Raw genomic sequence first — 15,320 nt, forward strand, 5'->3', positions numbered from 1 at the left:
TTACCTCTGTGAAGCTGAAGAAGAGTCCTACACCTCCAAGGATTTTCAAAGCTTCACCAGCGTGGTTCAGCATTTTATCACCACAGCTATCACAATGAATATTTTTCTGCTTACATTCCTGAATGTGAAAGATGGAAAGTTAGTGTGAACCAATAATATAATACTTAAACAGATAAGTGTGCTACTAATGAGTTGGCAAGCTTTGAGCCGATTTTCAAAATTGATCCATTTTAAATGTCAGGTTAGAAAAACAAAAATGTGGCTGATGCATAAAGTATTAAGAAGCCAAGAAAGTGCCGACTTAAATCGCACATTTCAGGAGGCTGCGAGTCGAAATGTGCTCCCCCGCGGGCATTTGTGTCCTAATGGAGCAACAACTGAATGGCTCTGTCTGACGCCATCTAGTGCCAGCCGCGGGGTAAAAGAATTGAAGCACCCCCAAATGATCAATGCTAAACAACTAACATCCTTAAAACAAAGTTACTAAAATAAAATCTATAAAAAAATAAATCCAAAAAAATAAAATAAAAAATAAAAAAATCACACAAAGAAATAAATATTGATACTTTACTGGAACCAGTTTTTCCAAAAATAAGGTGAGCTTTATCAATGCTTCATGTCATTTTGCAAACACAGACTGTAAAATGACAGTTGCAATCAAATTGAGTGGTACTTTATCTCTCTATATGTTATCTCTTTCCAAGCTTTGAAAAATGTAGCCCATAGTCTAATACAAATCATATGGGGAGTACAGCGAGAGGATATAGTGCTCACCGCATTGCAACTCCTATAGGCAGACTTAAACTGTGCACTGCTTAATGTGGTATTCAGGAATCCACAACAGTCCAGGTGGTTCTCCATCTCGCTCTGGGTCTTATTGCTCATACTGGCCCAAGTTGCATTTAGGAACTGTTCCTGTAAGAAGCCAGAATACACAAATACATTGGTTATTCTCCCTTCAGCTGTAACTAAACTAAAACCAAAAGCAGTATAAACTATGAAATAAAACTATTAAGATGTATCATTTTCTGTTGATGGCAAAGAAGAGGTTCCCAAAATCCGCTATTACGGTCTTGGTTTTAAGGATATCCATGCTTGGGTATAGGTGGCTTAATTAGTACTTATGCACGATTGGCTTTGTGGTTCTGCTCATCTGATCTATGAATGTACAAAGGAAACAGACTAATGTCACCCATTTTTACAGTTATCTGTGTGGCTTTTGATTTTACTAATTAATACAGTCACTTACAACCTTAGCCCAATCTACTGTAGAAAAGGATATGTAGCAGCATTTTTACGCTTTATTTTTTAAACTGCAGATAAGTAATAAAGAAAAGTTTCTGGAACGATCTGTGTAAGTGTTATTGTCGAATATTTAAAGGGTTGAGTACTTTGCAAGTCACTATATACTGAGTTTATTATAAATAATCCATTACATCACATTACTTGCATAACTAATATAAAATGACCATGAAGATGTCTTCACCGACCATGAAATCACGTGAATATTGAATATGGATGTTATGTCATATACTTAACACTTCATTCATTTTAGAATGGGAGGGGGATTAAATAAAACGCATATTTAAATTGGTGAGGGTTCATTCTCTGGGACACCCACCATCTAATACATTTATCAGGTTCTTAAAACAAACACACACTGTATAGCTAGGACCTCTGCAAATCACCTTGGTTTGTTCCAGACTTAAAGTTACTTAATTTTTTGCTTTACTTACTCAGAATCATGCCCAATAGGAGAGCACCAAGATACTGTTAACTCCTAATAATAGTATTTGCTGTATATTAAGTCCTATTCATCCTTCCATCCACCTTGTCTCATTCCCAGTTCACCTTTCCCTCTACAATGTAAGCTTCGGGCAGCGCCCTTGTCCCTCTTGTTATATCCCCAAACACTATTCTTGCTCTGATACACGCTGATGGTGGATACAGGATCATTGAGAGATGTTGCCTTCAACTCAATACATTACATAACCGTGAGAACATTCTGGTTTTTGGGAATGCTAAATGTGTCTAGTTTGGCTTTTGTAATTGAATTTTTTTGAGCATTTACAGCTAATGCAGGTTTCTAGTATAACCGTAATTTGTATAAATACGAGGGATGCACCCCATTTACCACCAGCATACATATTGTTGTAGGGAGCTGTACACAAGAAAATAAGATTTTACTCACCGGTAAATCTATTTCTCGTAGTCCGTAGTGGATGCTGGGACTCCGTAAGGACCATGGGGAATAGCAGCTCCGCAGGAGACTGGGCACAACTAAGAAAGCTTTAGGACTAACTGGTGTGCACTGGCTCCTCCCACTATGACCCTCCTCCAGACCTCAGTTAGGATACTGTGCCCGGAAGAGCTGACACAATAAGGAAGGATTTTGAATCCTGGGTAAGACTCATACCAGCCACACCAATCACACCGTATAACTCGTGATATTATACCCAGTTAACAGTATGAACATAACAGAGCCTCTTAACAGATGGCTCAACAATAACCCTTTAGGTAACAATAACTATATACAAGCATTGCAGACAGTCCGCACTTGGGACGGGCGCCCAGCATCCACTACGGACTACGAGAAATAGATTTACCGGTGAGTAAAATCTTATTTTCTCTAACGTCCTAAGTGGATGCTGGGACTCCGTAAGGACCATGGGGATTATACCAAAGCTCCCAAACGGGCGGGAGAGTGCGGATGACTTTGCAGCACCGAATGAGAGAACTCAAGGTCCTCCTCAGCCAGGGTATCAAATTTGTAGAATTTTGCAAACGTGTTTGCCCCTGACCAAGTAGCAGCTCGGCAAAGTTGTAAAGCCGAGACCCCTCGGGCAGCCGCCCAAGAAGAGCCCACCTTCCTCGTGGAATGGGCTTTTACAGATTTAGGCTGCGGCAGGCCAGCCGCAGAATGCGCAAGCTGAATTGTGCTACAAATCCAGCGAGCAATAGTCTGCTTCTAAGCAGGAGCACCCAGTTTGTTGGGTGCATACAGGATAAATAGCGAGGCAGTCTTCCTGACTCCAGCCGTCCTGGAAATATAAATTTTCAAGGCCTCGACTATGTCCAGTAACTTGGAGTCCTCCAAGTCCCTAGTAGCCGCAGGCACAACAATAGGTTGGTTCAAGTGAAAAGCTGATACCACCTTAGGGAGAAACTGGGGACGAGTCCTCAATTCTGCCCTATCCATATGGAAAATCAGATAAGGGCTTTTACATGACAAAGCCGCCAATTCTGATACACGCCTGGCCGAAGCCAACAACATGACCACTTTCCACGTGAGATACTTCAAATCCACGGTCTTAAGTGGCTCAAACCAATGTGACTTTAGGAAATCCAACACCACGTTGAGATCCCAAGGTGCCACTGCAGGCACAAAAGGGGGCTGAATATGCAGCACTCCCTTAACAAAAGTTTGAACTTCAGGTAGTAAAGCCAGTTCTTTCTGGAAGAAAATCGAAAGAGCCGAAATCTGGACCTTAATGGAACCCAATTTTAGGCCCATAGTCACCCCTGACTGTAGAAAGTGCAGGAAACGACCCAGCTGAAATTCTTCCGTTGGGGCCTTCCTGGCCTCACACCACGCAACATATTTTCGCCATATGCGGTGATAATGGTTCGCGGTTACTTCTTTCCTAGCTTTAATCAGCGTAGGAATGACTTCCTCCGGAATGCCCTTTTCCTTCAGGATCCGGTGTTCAACCGCCATGCCATCAAACGCAGCCGCGGTAAGTCTTGGAACAAACAGGGCCCCTGATGCAGCAGGTCCTGTCTGAGCGGCAGAGGCCATGGGTCCTCTGAGATCATTTCTTGAAGTTCCGGGTACCAAGCTCTTCTTGGCCAATCCAGAACAATGAGTATAGTTCTTACTCCTCTTCTCCTTATTATCCTCAGTACCTTTGGTATGAGAGGAAGAGGAGGGAACACATAAACCGACCGGTACACCCACGGTGTCACTAGACCGTCCACAGCTATCGCCTGCGGGTCTCTTGACCTGGCGCAATACTTTTCTAGCTTTTTGTTTAGGCGGGACGCCATCATGTCCACCTGTGGCCTTTCCCAACGGTTTACAATCATTTGGAAGACTTCTGGATGAAGTCCCCACTCTCCCGGGTGGAGGTCGTGCCTGCTGAGGAAGTCTGGTTCCCAGTTGTCCACTCCCGGAATGAACACTGCTGACAGTGCGAACACGTGATTTTCCGCCCATCGGAGAATCCTTGTGGCTTCTGCCATCGGCGTCCTGCTTCTCGTGCCGCCCTGTCGGTTTACATGGGCGACCGCAGTGATGTTGTCTGACTGGATCAGTACCGGCTGGTTTTGAAGCAGGGGTTTTGCCTGACTTAGGGCATTGTAAATGGCCCTTAGTTCCAGAACATTTATGTGTAGGGAAGTCTCCTGACTTGACCAAAGTCCTTGGAAGTTTGTTCCCTGTGTGACCGCCCCCCCAGCCTCGAAGGCTGGCATCCGTGGTCACCAGGACCCAGTCCTGTATGCCGAATCTGTGGCCCTCTCTGAGATGAGCACTCTGCAGCCACCACAGCAGAGACACCCTGGTCCGTGGAGACAGGGTTATCAGCCGATGCATTTGAAGATGCGATCCGGACCATTGGTTCAACAGGTCCCACTGAAAGGTTCTGGCATGGAACCTGCTGAATGGAATTGCTTCGTAGGAAGCTACCATCTTTCCCAGGACTCGCGTGCAGTGACGCACCGACACCTGTTTTGGTTTCAGGAGGCCTCTGACTAGAGATGACAGCTCGTTGGCTTTTTCCTCTGGGAGAAACACTTTTTTCTGGACTGTGTCCAGAATCATCCCCAGGAACAGTAGACGTGTCGCAGGAACCAGCTGTGACTTTGGAATGTTTAGAATCCAGCCGTGCTGTTGTAGCACTTCCCGAGATAGTGCTACCCCGACCAACAACTGCTCTCTGGACCTCGCCTTTATCAGGAGATCGTCCAAGTATGGGATAATTATAACTCCCTTTTTTTCGAAGGAGTATCATCATTTCGGCCATTACCTTGGTAAATACCCTCGGTGCCGTGGACAGGCCGAACGGCAACGTCTGGAATTGGTAATGACAATCCTGTACCACAAATCTGAGGTACTCCTGGTGAGGATGGTAAATGGGGACATGCAGGTAAGCATTCTTGATGTCCAGTGATACCATGTAATCCCCCTCTTCCAGGCTTGCAATAACCGCCCTGAGCGATTCCATCTTGAACTTGAATTTTTTTATATATGTGTTCAAGGATTTCAAATTTAAAATGGGTCTCACCGAACTGTCCGGTTTCGGTACCATAAACATTGTGGAATAGTAACCCCGTCCTTGTTGAAGTAGGGGCACCTTGACTATCACCTGCTGGGAATACAGCTTGTGAATTGCCTCTATCACAGCCTCCCTGCCTGAGGGAGTTGTTGGAAAGGCAGATTTGAGAAAACGGCGGGGGGGGGGGGGGGATGTCTCAAATTCCAGCCTGTACCCCTGAGATACCACTTGAAGGATCCAGGGATCTACTTGTGAGCGAGCCCACTGATTGCTGAAGTTTTTGAGACGGGCCCCCACCGTACCTGGCTCCGCCTGTTGAGCCCCAGCGTCATGCGGCGGACTTAGAAGAAGAAGCGGGAGGAGGACTTTTGTTCCTGGGAACTGGCTGTATGCTGCAGCTTTTTTCCCCTACCTCTGCCTCTGGGCAGAAAGGACGCGCCTCTACCCCGCCTGCTCTTTTGGGGACGAAAGGACTGTACCTGATAATACGGTACTTTCTTTGGTTGTGAGGGGACATGTGGTAAAAATGCTGACTTCCCAGCCGTTGCTGTGGACACTAGGTCTGAAAGACCATCCCCGAACAACTCCTCATCCTTAATAAGGCAAAACTTCCATGTGCCTTTTAGAATCTGCATCACCTGTCCACTGCCGAGTCCATAACCCTCTCCTGGCAGAAATGGACAGTGCACTTATTTTAGATGCCAGCCGGCAAATATCCCTCTGTGCATCTCTCATGTATAAGACAGCGTCTTTAATATGCTCTACGTTCAGCAATATAGTGTCCCTGTCTAGGGTGTCAATGTTTTCTGACAGGGAATCTGACCATGCAGCAGCAGCACTGCACATCCATGCTGAAGCAATAGCTGGTCTCAGTATAATACCAGTGTGTGTATATATAGCCTTCAGGAGAGCCTCCTGCTTTCTATCAGCAGGCTCCTTCAGGGCGGCCGTATCCGGAGACGGTAGTGCCACCTTTTTTGATAAGCGTGTAAGCGCTTTATCCACCTTAGGGGGTGTTTCCCAACGTGACCTATCCTCTGGCGGGAAAGGGTACGCCATTAGTAACTTTTTAGAAATTACCAATTTTTTATCTGGGCAAGCCCACGCTACTTCACACACTTCATTTAATTCTTCAGAAGGGGGAAAAACTACTGGGAGTTTTCTCTCTCCAAACATAATACCCTTTTTTGTGGTACCTGGGGTCACATCAGAAATGTGTAAAACATTTTTCATTGCCTCAATCATGTAACGAGTGGCCCTACTGGACATAACATTAGTCTCTTCGTCGTCGACACTGGTATCAGTATCCGTGTCGACATCTGTGTCTGCCATCTGAGGTAGCGGGCGTTTTAGAGCCCCTGATGGCCTTTGAGACGTCTGGGTAGGCACGAGCTGAGAAGCCGGCTGTCCCGCATTTGCCATGTCATCAAATTTTTTATGTAAGGAGTCGACACTTTCACGTAATTCCTTCCACAAGTCCATCCACTCAGGTGTCTGCCCCGCAGGGGGTGACAACACATTTTCAGGCATTTGCTCCGCCTCCACATAAGTCTCCTCATCAAACATGTCGACACAGCCGTACCGACACCGCACACACACAGGGAATGCTCTGACAGGAGACAGGACCCCACAAAGCCCTTTGGGGAGACAGAGAGAGAGTATGCCAGCACACACCAGAGCGCTATATAATACAGGGATTAACTAAATTATATCCCCTTATAGCTGCTATATGTATATTGCGCCTAAATTTAGTGCCCCCCCTCTCTTTTTTACCCTTTCTGTAGTGTAGACTGCAAGGGAGAGCCAGGGAGCTTCCTTCCAGCGGAGCTGGGAGGGAGAAATGGCGCCAGTGTGCTGAGGGAGATAGCTCCGCCCCTTTTTCGGCTGACTTTTCTCCAGCTTTTTAATGAATTCTGGCAGGGGTATTTATCACATATATAGCCTCTGGGGCTATATATTATGATATATTTGCCAGCCAAGGTGTTTTTATTGCTGCTCAGGGCGCCCCCCCCCCCAGCGCCCTGCACCCTCAGTGACCGGAGTGTGAAGTGTGTATGAGGAGCAATGGCGCACAGCTGCAGTGCTGTGCGCTACCTTGGTGAAGACTGATGTCTTCTGCCGCCGATTTTCCGGACTCTTCTTGCTTCTGGCTCTGTAAGGGGGCCGGCGGCGCGGCTCTGGGACCGAACATCAATGGCCGGTTCCATGCGGTCGATCCCTCTGGAGCTAATGGTGTCCAGTAGCCTAAGAAGCCCAAGCTACCACCAGTTAGGTAGGTTCGCTTCTTCACCCCTTAGTCCCTCGCTGCAGTGAGTCTGTTGCCAGCAGATCTCACTGTAAAATAAAAAACCTAAAATATACTTTCTCTCTAGGAGCTCAGGAGAGCCCCTAGTGTGCATCCAGCTCAGCCGGGCACAAGATTCTAACTGAGGTCTGGAGGAGGGTCATAGTGGGAGGAGCCAGTGCACACCGGTTAGTCCTAAAGCTTTCTTAGTTGTGCCCAGTCTCCTGCGGAGCCGCTATTCCCCATGGTCCTTACGGAGTCCCAGCATCCACTTAGGACGTTAGAGAAATGTTCATTACAAGTCTGAGCATCTCGGTACATATAATTATAACAATAACAGAAAAAAGGAAAATACAAATTAAGAGCACACAGCACAAGTGTTACCCCCGACACCATGAATAGGTACGCATTATCAACAAAGAGGTGTCTTGTTTATTTTACCAACAATATGGATAATTCAACTACAACTAGGCACACATTGAGCACTGTTGTTCAGTACTACAAATGGCCGGCTGTCTGGATCTCGGCGCCCAGCATTCTGGCGCGGGGATCCCAACCGCTGGAATGCCAGCAGCGGGGCGAGCGCAAAAGAGCCCCTTGCGGGCTTGCTGCGCTTGTCGCACTATTTATTCTCCCCAAGTGGGAGAATAGTTGTCGGTATTCCGATGCCAGTATGCTGAACGCCAGGATCCCGACAGTCGGTATATCGAGTGCCTCCCGTTTAGAGACACATTGCGTCTGCCCTGCAGCACAGCCAATGGCAGCTATATCTACAGATTGCCGCATCTGGCTTTGTGTACATAAACTTGCTGCAGAGATCATCAGTGACTGACATCTCAACTGGGTGGCTACATTTAAATGGTAGGTTGGTGGATCGGCCAGGTGTGTACCCAGCTTTACATGGCAGACTGTTATCCACTTTAGGCCTGAATAAGAGGTAGACACATTGCCAATGGCAAGTCTGCAACTTTATGCAAATACAGAAACTATGTCCTTCTCTTGTGTGCAATCCATGCTACTGAAGGTGCAAGGACTGAGATGCCCACTGTCAGCATCCACATATGCAGTAATATGTAGTACTGCGTCCTTAGAAACCACCACTGAAACTTGCACATGCTATATGGCAGTTGTAGTACCTCTGTCCAAGTACGGCCTCCTATGGAAGCTCTCAAGTGTTTGTGTACGCAACCCACTCTCACCGACACAAGGTCACTGGTTTAGTGCAGCAGCTTCCCACCTACCTAAACAGGGCTGTTCCATACAGTCATTGTTTCCCAAGGCTCCGCTGCTTCTCTAACAGCCACGGACAGAATCTGGGATGTGTGCGAGTACTAACAAGTCAATTAAAGAAAAGCAAACTATCATACCACGCTGCTAATGCCCGATCTCGTCCGATCTTGGAAGCCAAACAGCGTTGGGCCGGGTTAGTACCTTGAGGGGAGACTCCCTGGGAATACCCGGTGTTGTAGAGTAGGGACTACTCCCCTTCCTTTGAAGGGTGGACACCAACAGCAGTATCACCACTATTTGTTCTTTTCTTTCTAATTTTTTCTTTACTTTCACCAGCGTTCAAGTCACGCTAATATATACATCTCTAATTTGTGCAATATGGATTAACGGAATAGCAAATTGTCTAGTATTGACCCAATCTAAGTGGTCCTCTAAGACACTGACCTCCCTGGTTGGTCTCATTAATACAGAACATCTGTACTGGTCAGGAGAAACGGGTGTCAGACTATCAGGTGTCTGCAGCCTTTCTAATCCTTCTCGTGTGATTAACAGACCAGAACATTTTTAAATATTTTCTCACACTTTTCTTTTTTTCATACCTTTCTTTGGATCGTAGAGGGGTAACTTATTCATTTTTGATTAATAAACATATTTTAACCTTCCTTTGATTCTCAACTGAAGAATATTTCTTCTTTTCTTAAGAGTGCGCCCACACAAGAGCTTTCTCTCTCTACCCTTGTCAGTACTTGTACTTTCTAGCTCTGGGCGCACCACCAATAGGGACTACAATTGAAAGGCCTCAATTTCCTTTCCAGCAATTATAATTGTCCACTTTAGGTTCTTTACAATTTGTTGCAATTTATCACATACCAGTGCCCGGTCGCTCTTCCTTTTGATAGACACTAAAGGCACGTCAGCTGCGTCTTTGGACAGACACAGCATCAGATCAAAGTCTTAATAATCGGTCACAGCATCGGCCATCTGAGTGAGCCTCAGTCTACTCAGAATGTTCGCCTCATCTCTGCCGCAGAGGGTAGTAAACCTGCGTTGTAAGAAGCAGACACTGGCCTCAGCACGCCTCGAAAATGAGGCTAACATATATGTGTCTTACCTGTTGAGATCTGTTCATAGCCAAACAGGAGCAGGAGACCACCAGTTGAAAAATAAAGATGAGAATCAACACCACCATATACTACATTCTAGTTAAGGGACATAGAAACATAACAAAGAATTGTCCCTGGTACAAATAACATACATTCATGGGTTAGGTGGGGGTGCTGCACACAAGAGACCACCACATACTTGTGCATTAGAGAAGAAAGAAAAATTATGTTTGCAAAGTGCTATAGCACCGTGCAGAATGGGAAGCGTTTCAGGATGACAAATAGATGCCATGTGGGGCAGTACGGATGGTGTAATGGTTAGCATTAGCCTCACAGCACTGAGGTCATGGGTGCGATTCCTTTGGCACTAACTATGTAAGGTTTGTATATTCTCCCCGAGTGTGCCAATTTCCTCCCACAATCAAAATATACTGTTATACTAGCGTGAATATGTGCGTGTGTATACACATGTGGTGGGGAATATAGACTAAGCTTCACTGGGGCAGGGACTGATGTGAATGGGTTCACTACGGCTGGCCGGCGGTCGGGCTCCCGGCGACCAGCATACCGGCGCCGGGAGGCCGACCGCCGGCTTACCGACAGTGTGGCGAGCGCAAATGAGCCCCTTGCGTGCTCGCTACGCGCGCCACACTATTTTATTTTCCCTCTATGGGGGTCGTGGTCCCCCACGAGAGAAAATAAATGTCGGTATGCCGGCTGTCGGGCTCCCGGCGCCAATGTGAATGGCCCAATATTCTCTGTAAAAGCGCTGCGGAACATATATGCGCTATATAAATAGCTGGTAATAAATAGTAAATAAATAATGCTGCAAAACAGGAGATCAACCTCAATTAAGGATACAATAAAGAGCATCACTTGATGGTGACTAACTGCGCCAATTAAACCAATGATGGCAATGAGAAGAAGGAAAACGCCAACTGCGATCACTCCCCCAATGATGTGAATGCTGGAGACTATTCCAAATCCTTTGCCCCATGCTGCCACGGCAATCAACAGCAAGCCCACCAGCTGGAAAAAGAAGCAGAAGAAGTTAGTGCAGTCCACAGTAACAGACAGCTATGATGGTAAGGGCCAACACACTGACAACACATTCAATGCCAAATGCTTTCACAATATGGTCAACATCTCAGTGGGGTTCGCATCAAGACATGCTTCTTGCCAAAGATTTTCTGCATTGGAACAGAATGGGACTAAACAGAGCTATACATGTATACCAGTGTAGCCAGACGCCACCAACATTGGCCATTTAGTCAAGATACAAAGTGGCTACTGTTATTTGGCAGGTCAGATACCACCATCAGCAATTCTATGATAAGATTGCTCCCAGTGAATATGGGTGACGCCAGAAGTGGATTGGGATAGAAAACCTGCCCAGGAAGTTTCTGGATGCAGCCCAAGTGGAAGTGGAGTCTGTTGAGGGGGTGGAGTCTGTCACACTGGGCAAGAAACTCACTCCTTACAGGGCCTGCTTCTGTGGATTCAGATGCAGCCTTCCTTGGGTCTTTTACAGAAATAGTGTCTGCTACTTTAAGCTAATGCAGCTCCCTGGTGTACATCCAGCGTATGAATGACAAGGACTGAGCTGCCTACTATCAGTGTCTACAAATACTGCAATCACGCTTTCTGCGTCAGATGCCACGGACACTTTCACCAGCCCTATGCTAGGTGCAGATCATCAGAGTATGGCCTCCAATGTGAGAAATTCAGTGTCTCTATACGTAACCACTATTGGCAACACATCCGTGTCACTCCTATAATATGCCCATACTATGTTACAACTGCGTCTGATTAGACAACCGCCTGTAACCGCCTAGGAACGCCCAACAGCAATACTGTCAGTGTATGTTGTGCAGCGTGTACAGGGAGCTGTGAGTCAGTGTGAAGTGTTGGGTACAGGGATCTGTGTCAGTGTGTGAGGTGCTGGGTACAGGGGTCCAAATGTATTAAGCCTTACAAAGTGATAAAGTAGAGATGGATAAAAAGTGGTAAATGACAAGCCAATCAGCTTCTGTAATTTTTCAAACACAACCTGTAAATATGGCAGTTAGGAAGCCGATTGGCTGGTCATTTATCACTCTTTATCCCTTTTCAATGCTTAATACATTTGGGCTAGGGATTTGGGTCAGCGTGTGAGGAGCTGGTTAGGGGCCGGGTGGAAGGGCAATGTGTGTCAGTGTGTGTGGTGCTGGTTACAGGGGGCTGTGTGTGTCAGTGTATGAGGTGCTAGGTACAGGGAGCTGTGTCAGTGTGTGAGGTACTGATGAGGGGCTGGGTTTCAGTGTGTGTGGTGCTGGGGGCTGTGCGTCAGTGTGTGAGGGGATGGGTACAGGGATCTGTGTCAGTGCGTGAGGTGCTGGTTAGTGGCCGGATGCAGGAGGCGGTGTGTGTCAGTGTATGTGGGGCTGTGTACAGGGGGCTTTGTGTGTCAGTGTGTGAGGTGCAGGTGAGGGTCTGGGTGCAGGGGACGGTGTGTGACTGTGTGGTAACACATGTGGGCTGCAGCCAGGGTAATGAGTACTAGAGCCGATCACAGGGTCTGCCTCTCAGTATCAAAGCCGGCCAGCCCCCCGCCTGCTTCCTGGTGCCGGTGTCCAGGCTCAGCAGTTGAAGTCGGAAGCAGGTAGAGTACTGCTGTTCCTTGGCCATCATGTCCGCACTCCGCAGAAGCTCCAGTCCAGGTTGGTCTCTGAAGCGCTCAGTGGTAGGTTGGGCTAGTCCCTGCTGGGTGCTGCCCACTATGCTAATAACCCAGCTGCAGCTAGCGCAGTGAGAGGCCACTGGCCTGGATGTGTGTGATACCTGCCTCTCACTGTGCTGTGTGCGGCTGGTTTATTTACATAGTGGCCAAACGGAATCCAGCCCGGCCTGCCACTGTAAGGGTGAAGTTACACAGGAGTGACTGACTTGTTCATTGTAGCAATCCTAAGGGTCATTTATGCAATAATGATTAATTGTTCATCAAGCATGATTGGCAAGATACAATGTTTCCTCCTCTATGGGAAATTGCCTAAAAACTGATGAGGATACAGGTATACAGAACCCAGCAGCATAATTTTCTGTGGTGGGTGTTCTGGCCTCAACATTACGAGTATAACACGGTGGCTGCAGGGGAGGGGGGGGGGGGGGGCATATTGAATGAAATTGACTTGTATTATTTTCAGGGGGAGATTCAATTGTCTTATCCCACGGCTGCCAGTAGATTGCCCCGCTCTGGCATGAATAGCCGTGTGGGGGGAAAGACATTTCAGCTCACAGCCTCCTCAGTAGCAGTCTGAAATAGACAATAAGTTAGTACTTTGGATGCGGTATTTAAGCTGCTTTGCGTGGCTAACTGGAACTTCTAGGCGCGCACACACTATATGCATCCAATGGTTGCCCATTACAAAACAATTGAATTCCCCCCTTATTCTTTAAATGGAGCAAACCTTTTAAAGTAAATGTACTGTATATAACTTCAAAATAAGCATTCTCTCCCAGTCAACAGTATGAACAACAGAGCATCAGACAAACCTGATGCAACCATAACATAACCCTTATTTAAGCAATAACTATATACAAGTATTGCAGAAGAAGTCCGCACTTGGGACGGGCGCCCAGCATCCACTACGGACTACGAGAAATAGATTTACCGGTGAATAAAATCTTATTTTCTCTAACGTCCTAGTGGATGCTGGGGACTCCGTAAGGACCATGGGGATTATACCAAAGCTCCCAAACGGGCGGGAGAGTGCGGATGACTCTGCAGCACCGAATGAGCAAACACAAGGTCCTCCTCAGCCAGGGTATCAAACTTGTAGAACTTTGCAAAAGTGTTTGAACCCGACCAAGTAGCTGCTCGGCAAAGCTGTAATGCCGAGACCCCTCGGGCAGCCGCCCAAGAAGAGCCCACCTTCCTTGTGGAATGGGCTTTTACTGATTTTGGAGGCGGCAAGCCAGCCGCAGAATGAGCTTGCTGAATCGTGTTACAGATCCAGCGAGCAATCGTTTGATTTGAAGCAGGAGCACCCAGCTTGTTGGATGCATACAGGATAAACAGCGAGTCAGTTTTCCTGACTCCAGCCGTTCTGGCTACATAAATCTCCAAAGCCCTGACTACATCTAGTAACTTGGAATCCTCCAAGTCACGAGTAGCCGCAGGCACCACAATAGGTTGGTTCAAATGAAAAGATGACACCACCTTTGGTAGAAATTGCGGACGAGTCCGTAATTCTGCCCTGTCCATATGGAAAACCACATGGGGGCTTTTACATGACAAAGCCGCCAATTCTGACACACGCCTAGCCGAAGCTAAGGCCAATAGCAGGACCACTTTCCACGTGAGATATTTTAACTCCACGGTCTTAAGCGGCTCAAACCAGTGAGATTTCAGGAAACTCAACACCACGTTAAGATCCCAAGGTGCCACTGGTGGCACAAAAGGGGGCTGAATATGCAGCACTCCCTTTACAAACATCTGAACTTCAGGTAGAGAAGCTAGTTTTTTATGAAAGAAAATGGATAGGGCCGAAATCTGGACCTTAATGGAAACCAATTCTAGGGCCCAAAGTCACTCCCGACTGTAAGAAGTGAAGGAAACTGCCCAGCTGGAATTCCTCTGTAGAGGCATTCTTGGCCTCACACCCAGCAACATATTTTCGCCGTATACGGTGATAATGTTTAGCCGTCACGTCCTTCCTAGCCTTTATCAGCGTAGGAATAACCTCATCCGGAATCCCTTTTTTCTACTAGGATCCGGCGTTCAACCGCCATGCCGTCAAACGCAGCTGCGGTAAGTCTTGGAACATACAAGGTCCCTGCTGCAACAGATCCTGCCCTAGAGGCAGAGGCCATGGGTACTCTGTGAGCATTTCTTGCAGCTCTGGATACCAAGTCCTTCTTGGCCAATCCGGAACAATGAGTATTGTTCTCACTCCTCTTTTTCTTACGATTCTCAGCACCTTGGGTAAGAGAGGAAGAGGAGGAAACACATAAACCGACTGGAACATCCACGGTGTCACCAGTGCGTCTACAGCTATCGCCTGAGAGTCTCTTGACCTGGCGCAATACCTCTGTAGCTTTTTGTTGAGGCGGGATGCCATCATGTCCACCTGTGGCAGTTCCCACCGACCTACAATCTGCACGAAGACTTCTTGATGAAGTCCCCCCCTCTCCCGGGTGGAGGTCGTGCCTGCTGAGGAAGCCTGCTTCCCAGTTGTCCACTCCCGGAATGAACACTGCTGACAGTGCTCGTACGTGATTCTCCGCCCATCGAAGAATTCTGGTGACTTCCGCCATCGCCACCCTGCTCCTTGTGCCGCCTTGGCGGTTTACATGAGCCACTGCGGTGATGTTGTCTGATTGGATCAGCACCGATTGGTTGCGAAGCAGGGTCTCCGCTTGACTTAGGGCGTTGTATATGGCCCTAAG

The 15,320-nt window shown here is 47.2% G+C and overlaps 1 protein-coding gene and 1 pseudogene across 1 annotated transcript in view; one reads left to right on the plus strand and one right to left on the minus strand.

Moving 5' to 3' along the window:
• Positions 1–15,320, minus strand: part of TSPAN31 (tetraspanin 31) — an 85,953-nt gene that overhangs the window by 40,099 nt on the left and 30,534 nt on the right. Inside the window, exons 2-5 of the mRNA XM_063952309.1 lie at positions 10,755–10,922; positions 9,902–9,982; positions 775–915; positions 5–118 (exon numbers count right to left, since the gene is read on the minus strand). Of these exons, the coding sequence (XP_063808379.1) occupies positions 5–118; positions 775–915; positions 9,902–9,982; positions 10,755–10,922 (504 nt within the window). The remainder of the gene's footprint in view (positions 1–4; positions 119–774; positions 916–9,901; positions 9,983–10,754; positions 10,923–15,320) is intronic.
• On the plus strand, positions 8,914–9,032 carry LOC135052053 (5S ribosomal RNA; annotated as a pseudogene).

The sequence above is a fragment of the Pseudophryne corroboree genome, chromosome 2 (genome assembly GCF_028390025.1).
Source record: "Pseudophryne corroboree isolate aPseCor3 chromosome 2, aPseCor3.hap2, whole genome shotgun sequence".
NCBI lineage: Eukaryota > Metazoa > Chordata > Amphibia > Anura > Myobatrachidae > Pseudophryne > Pseudophryne corroboree.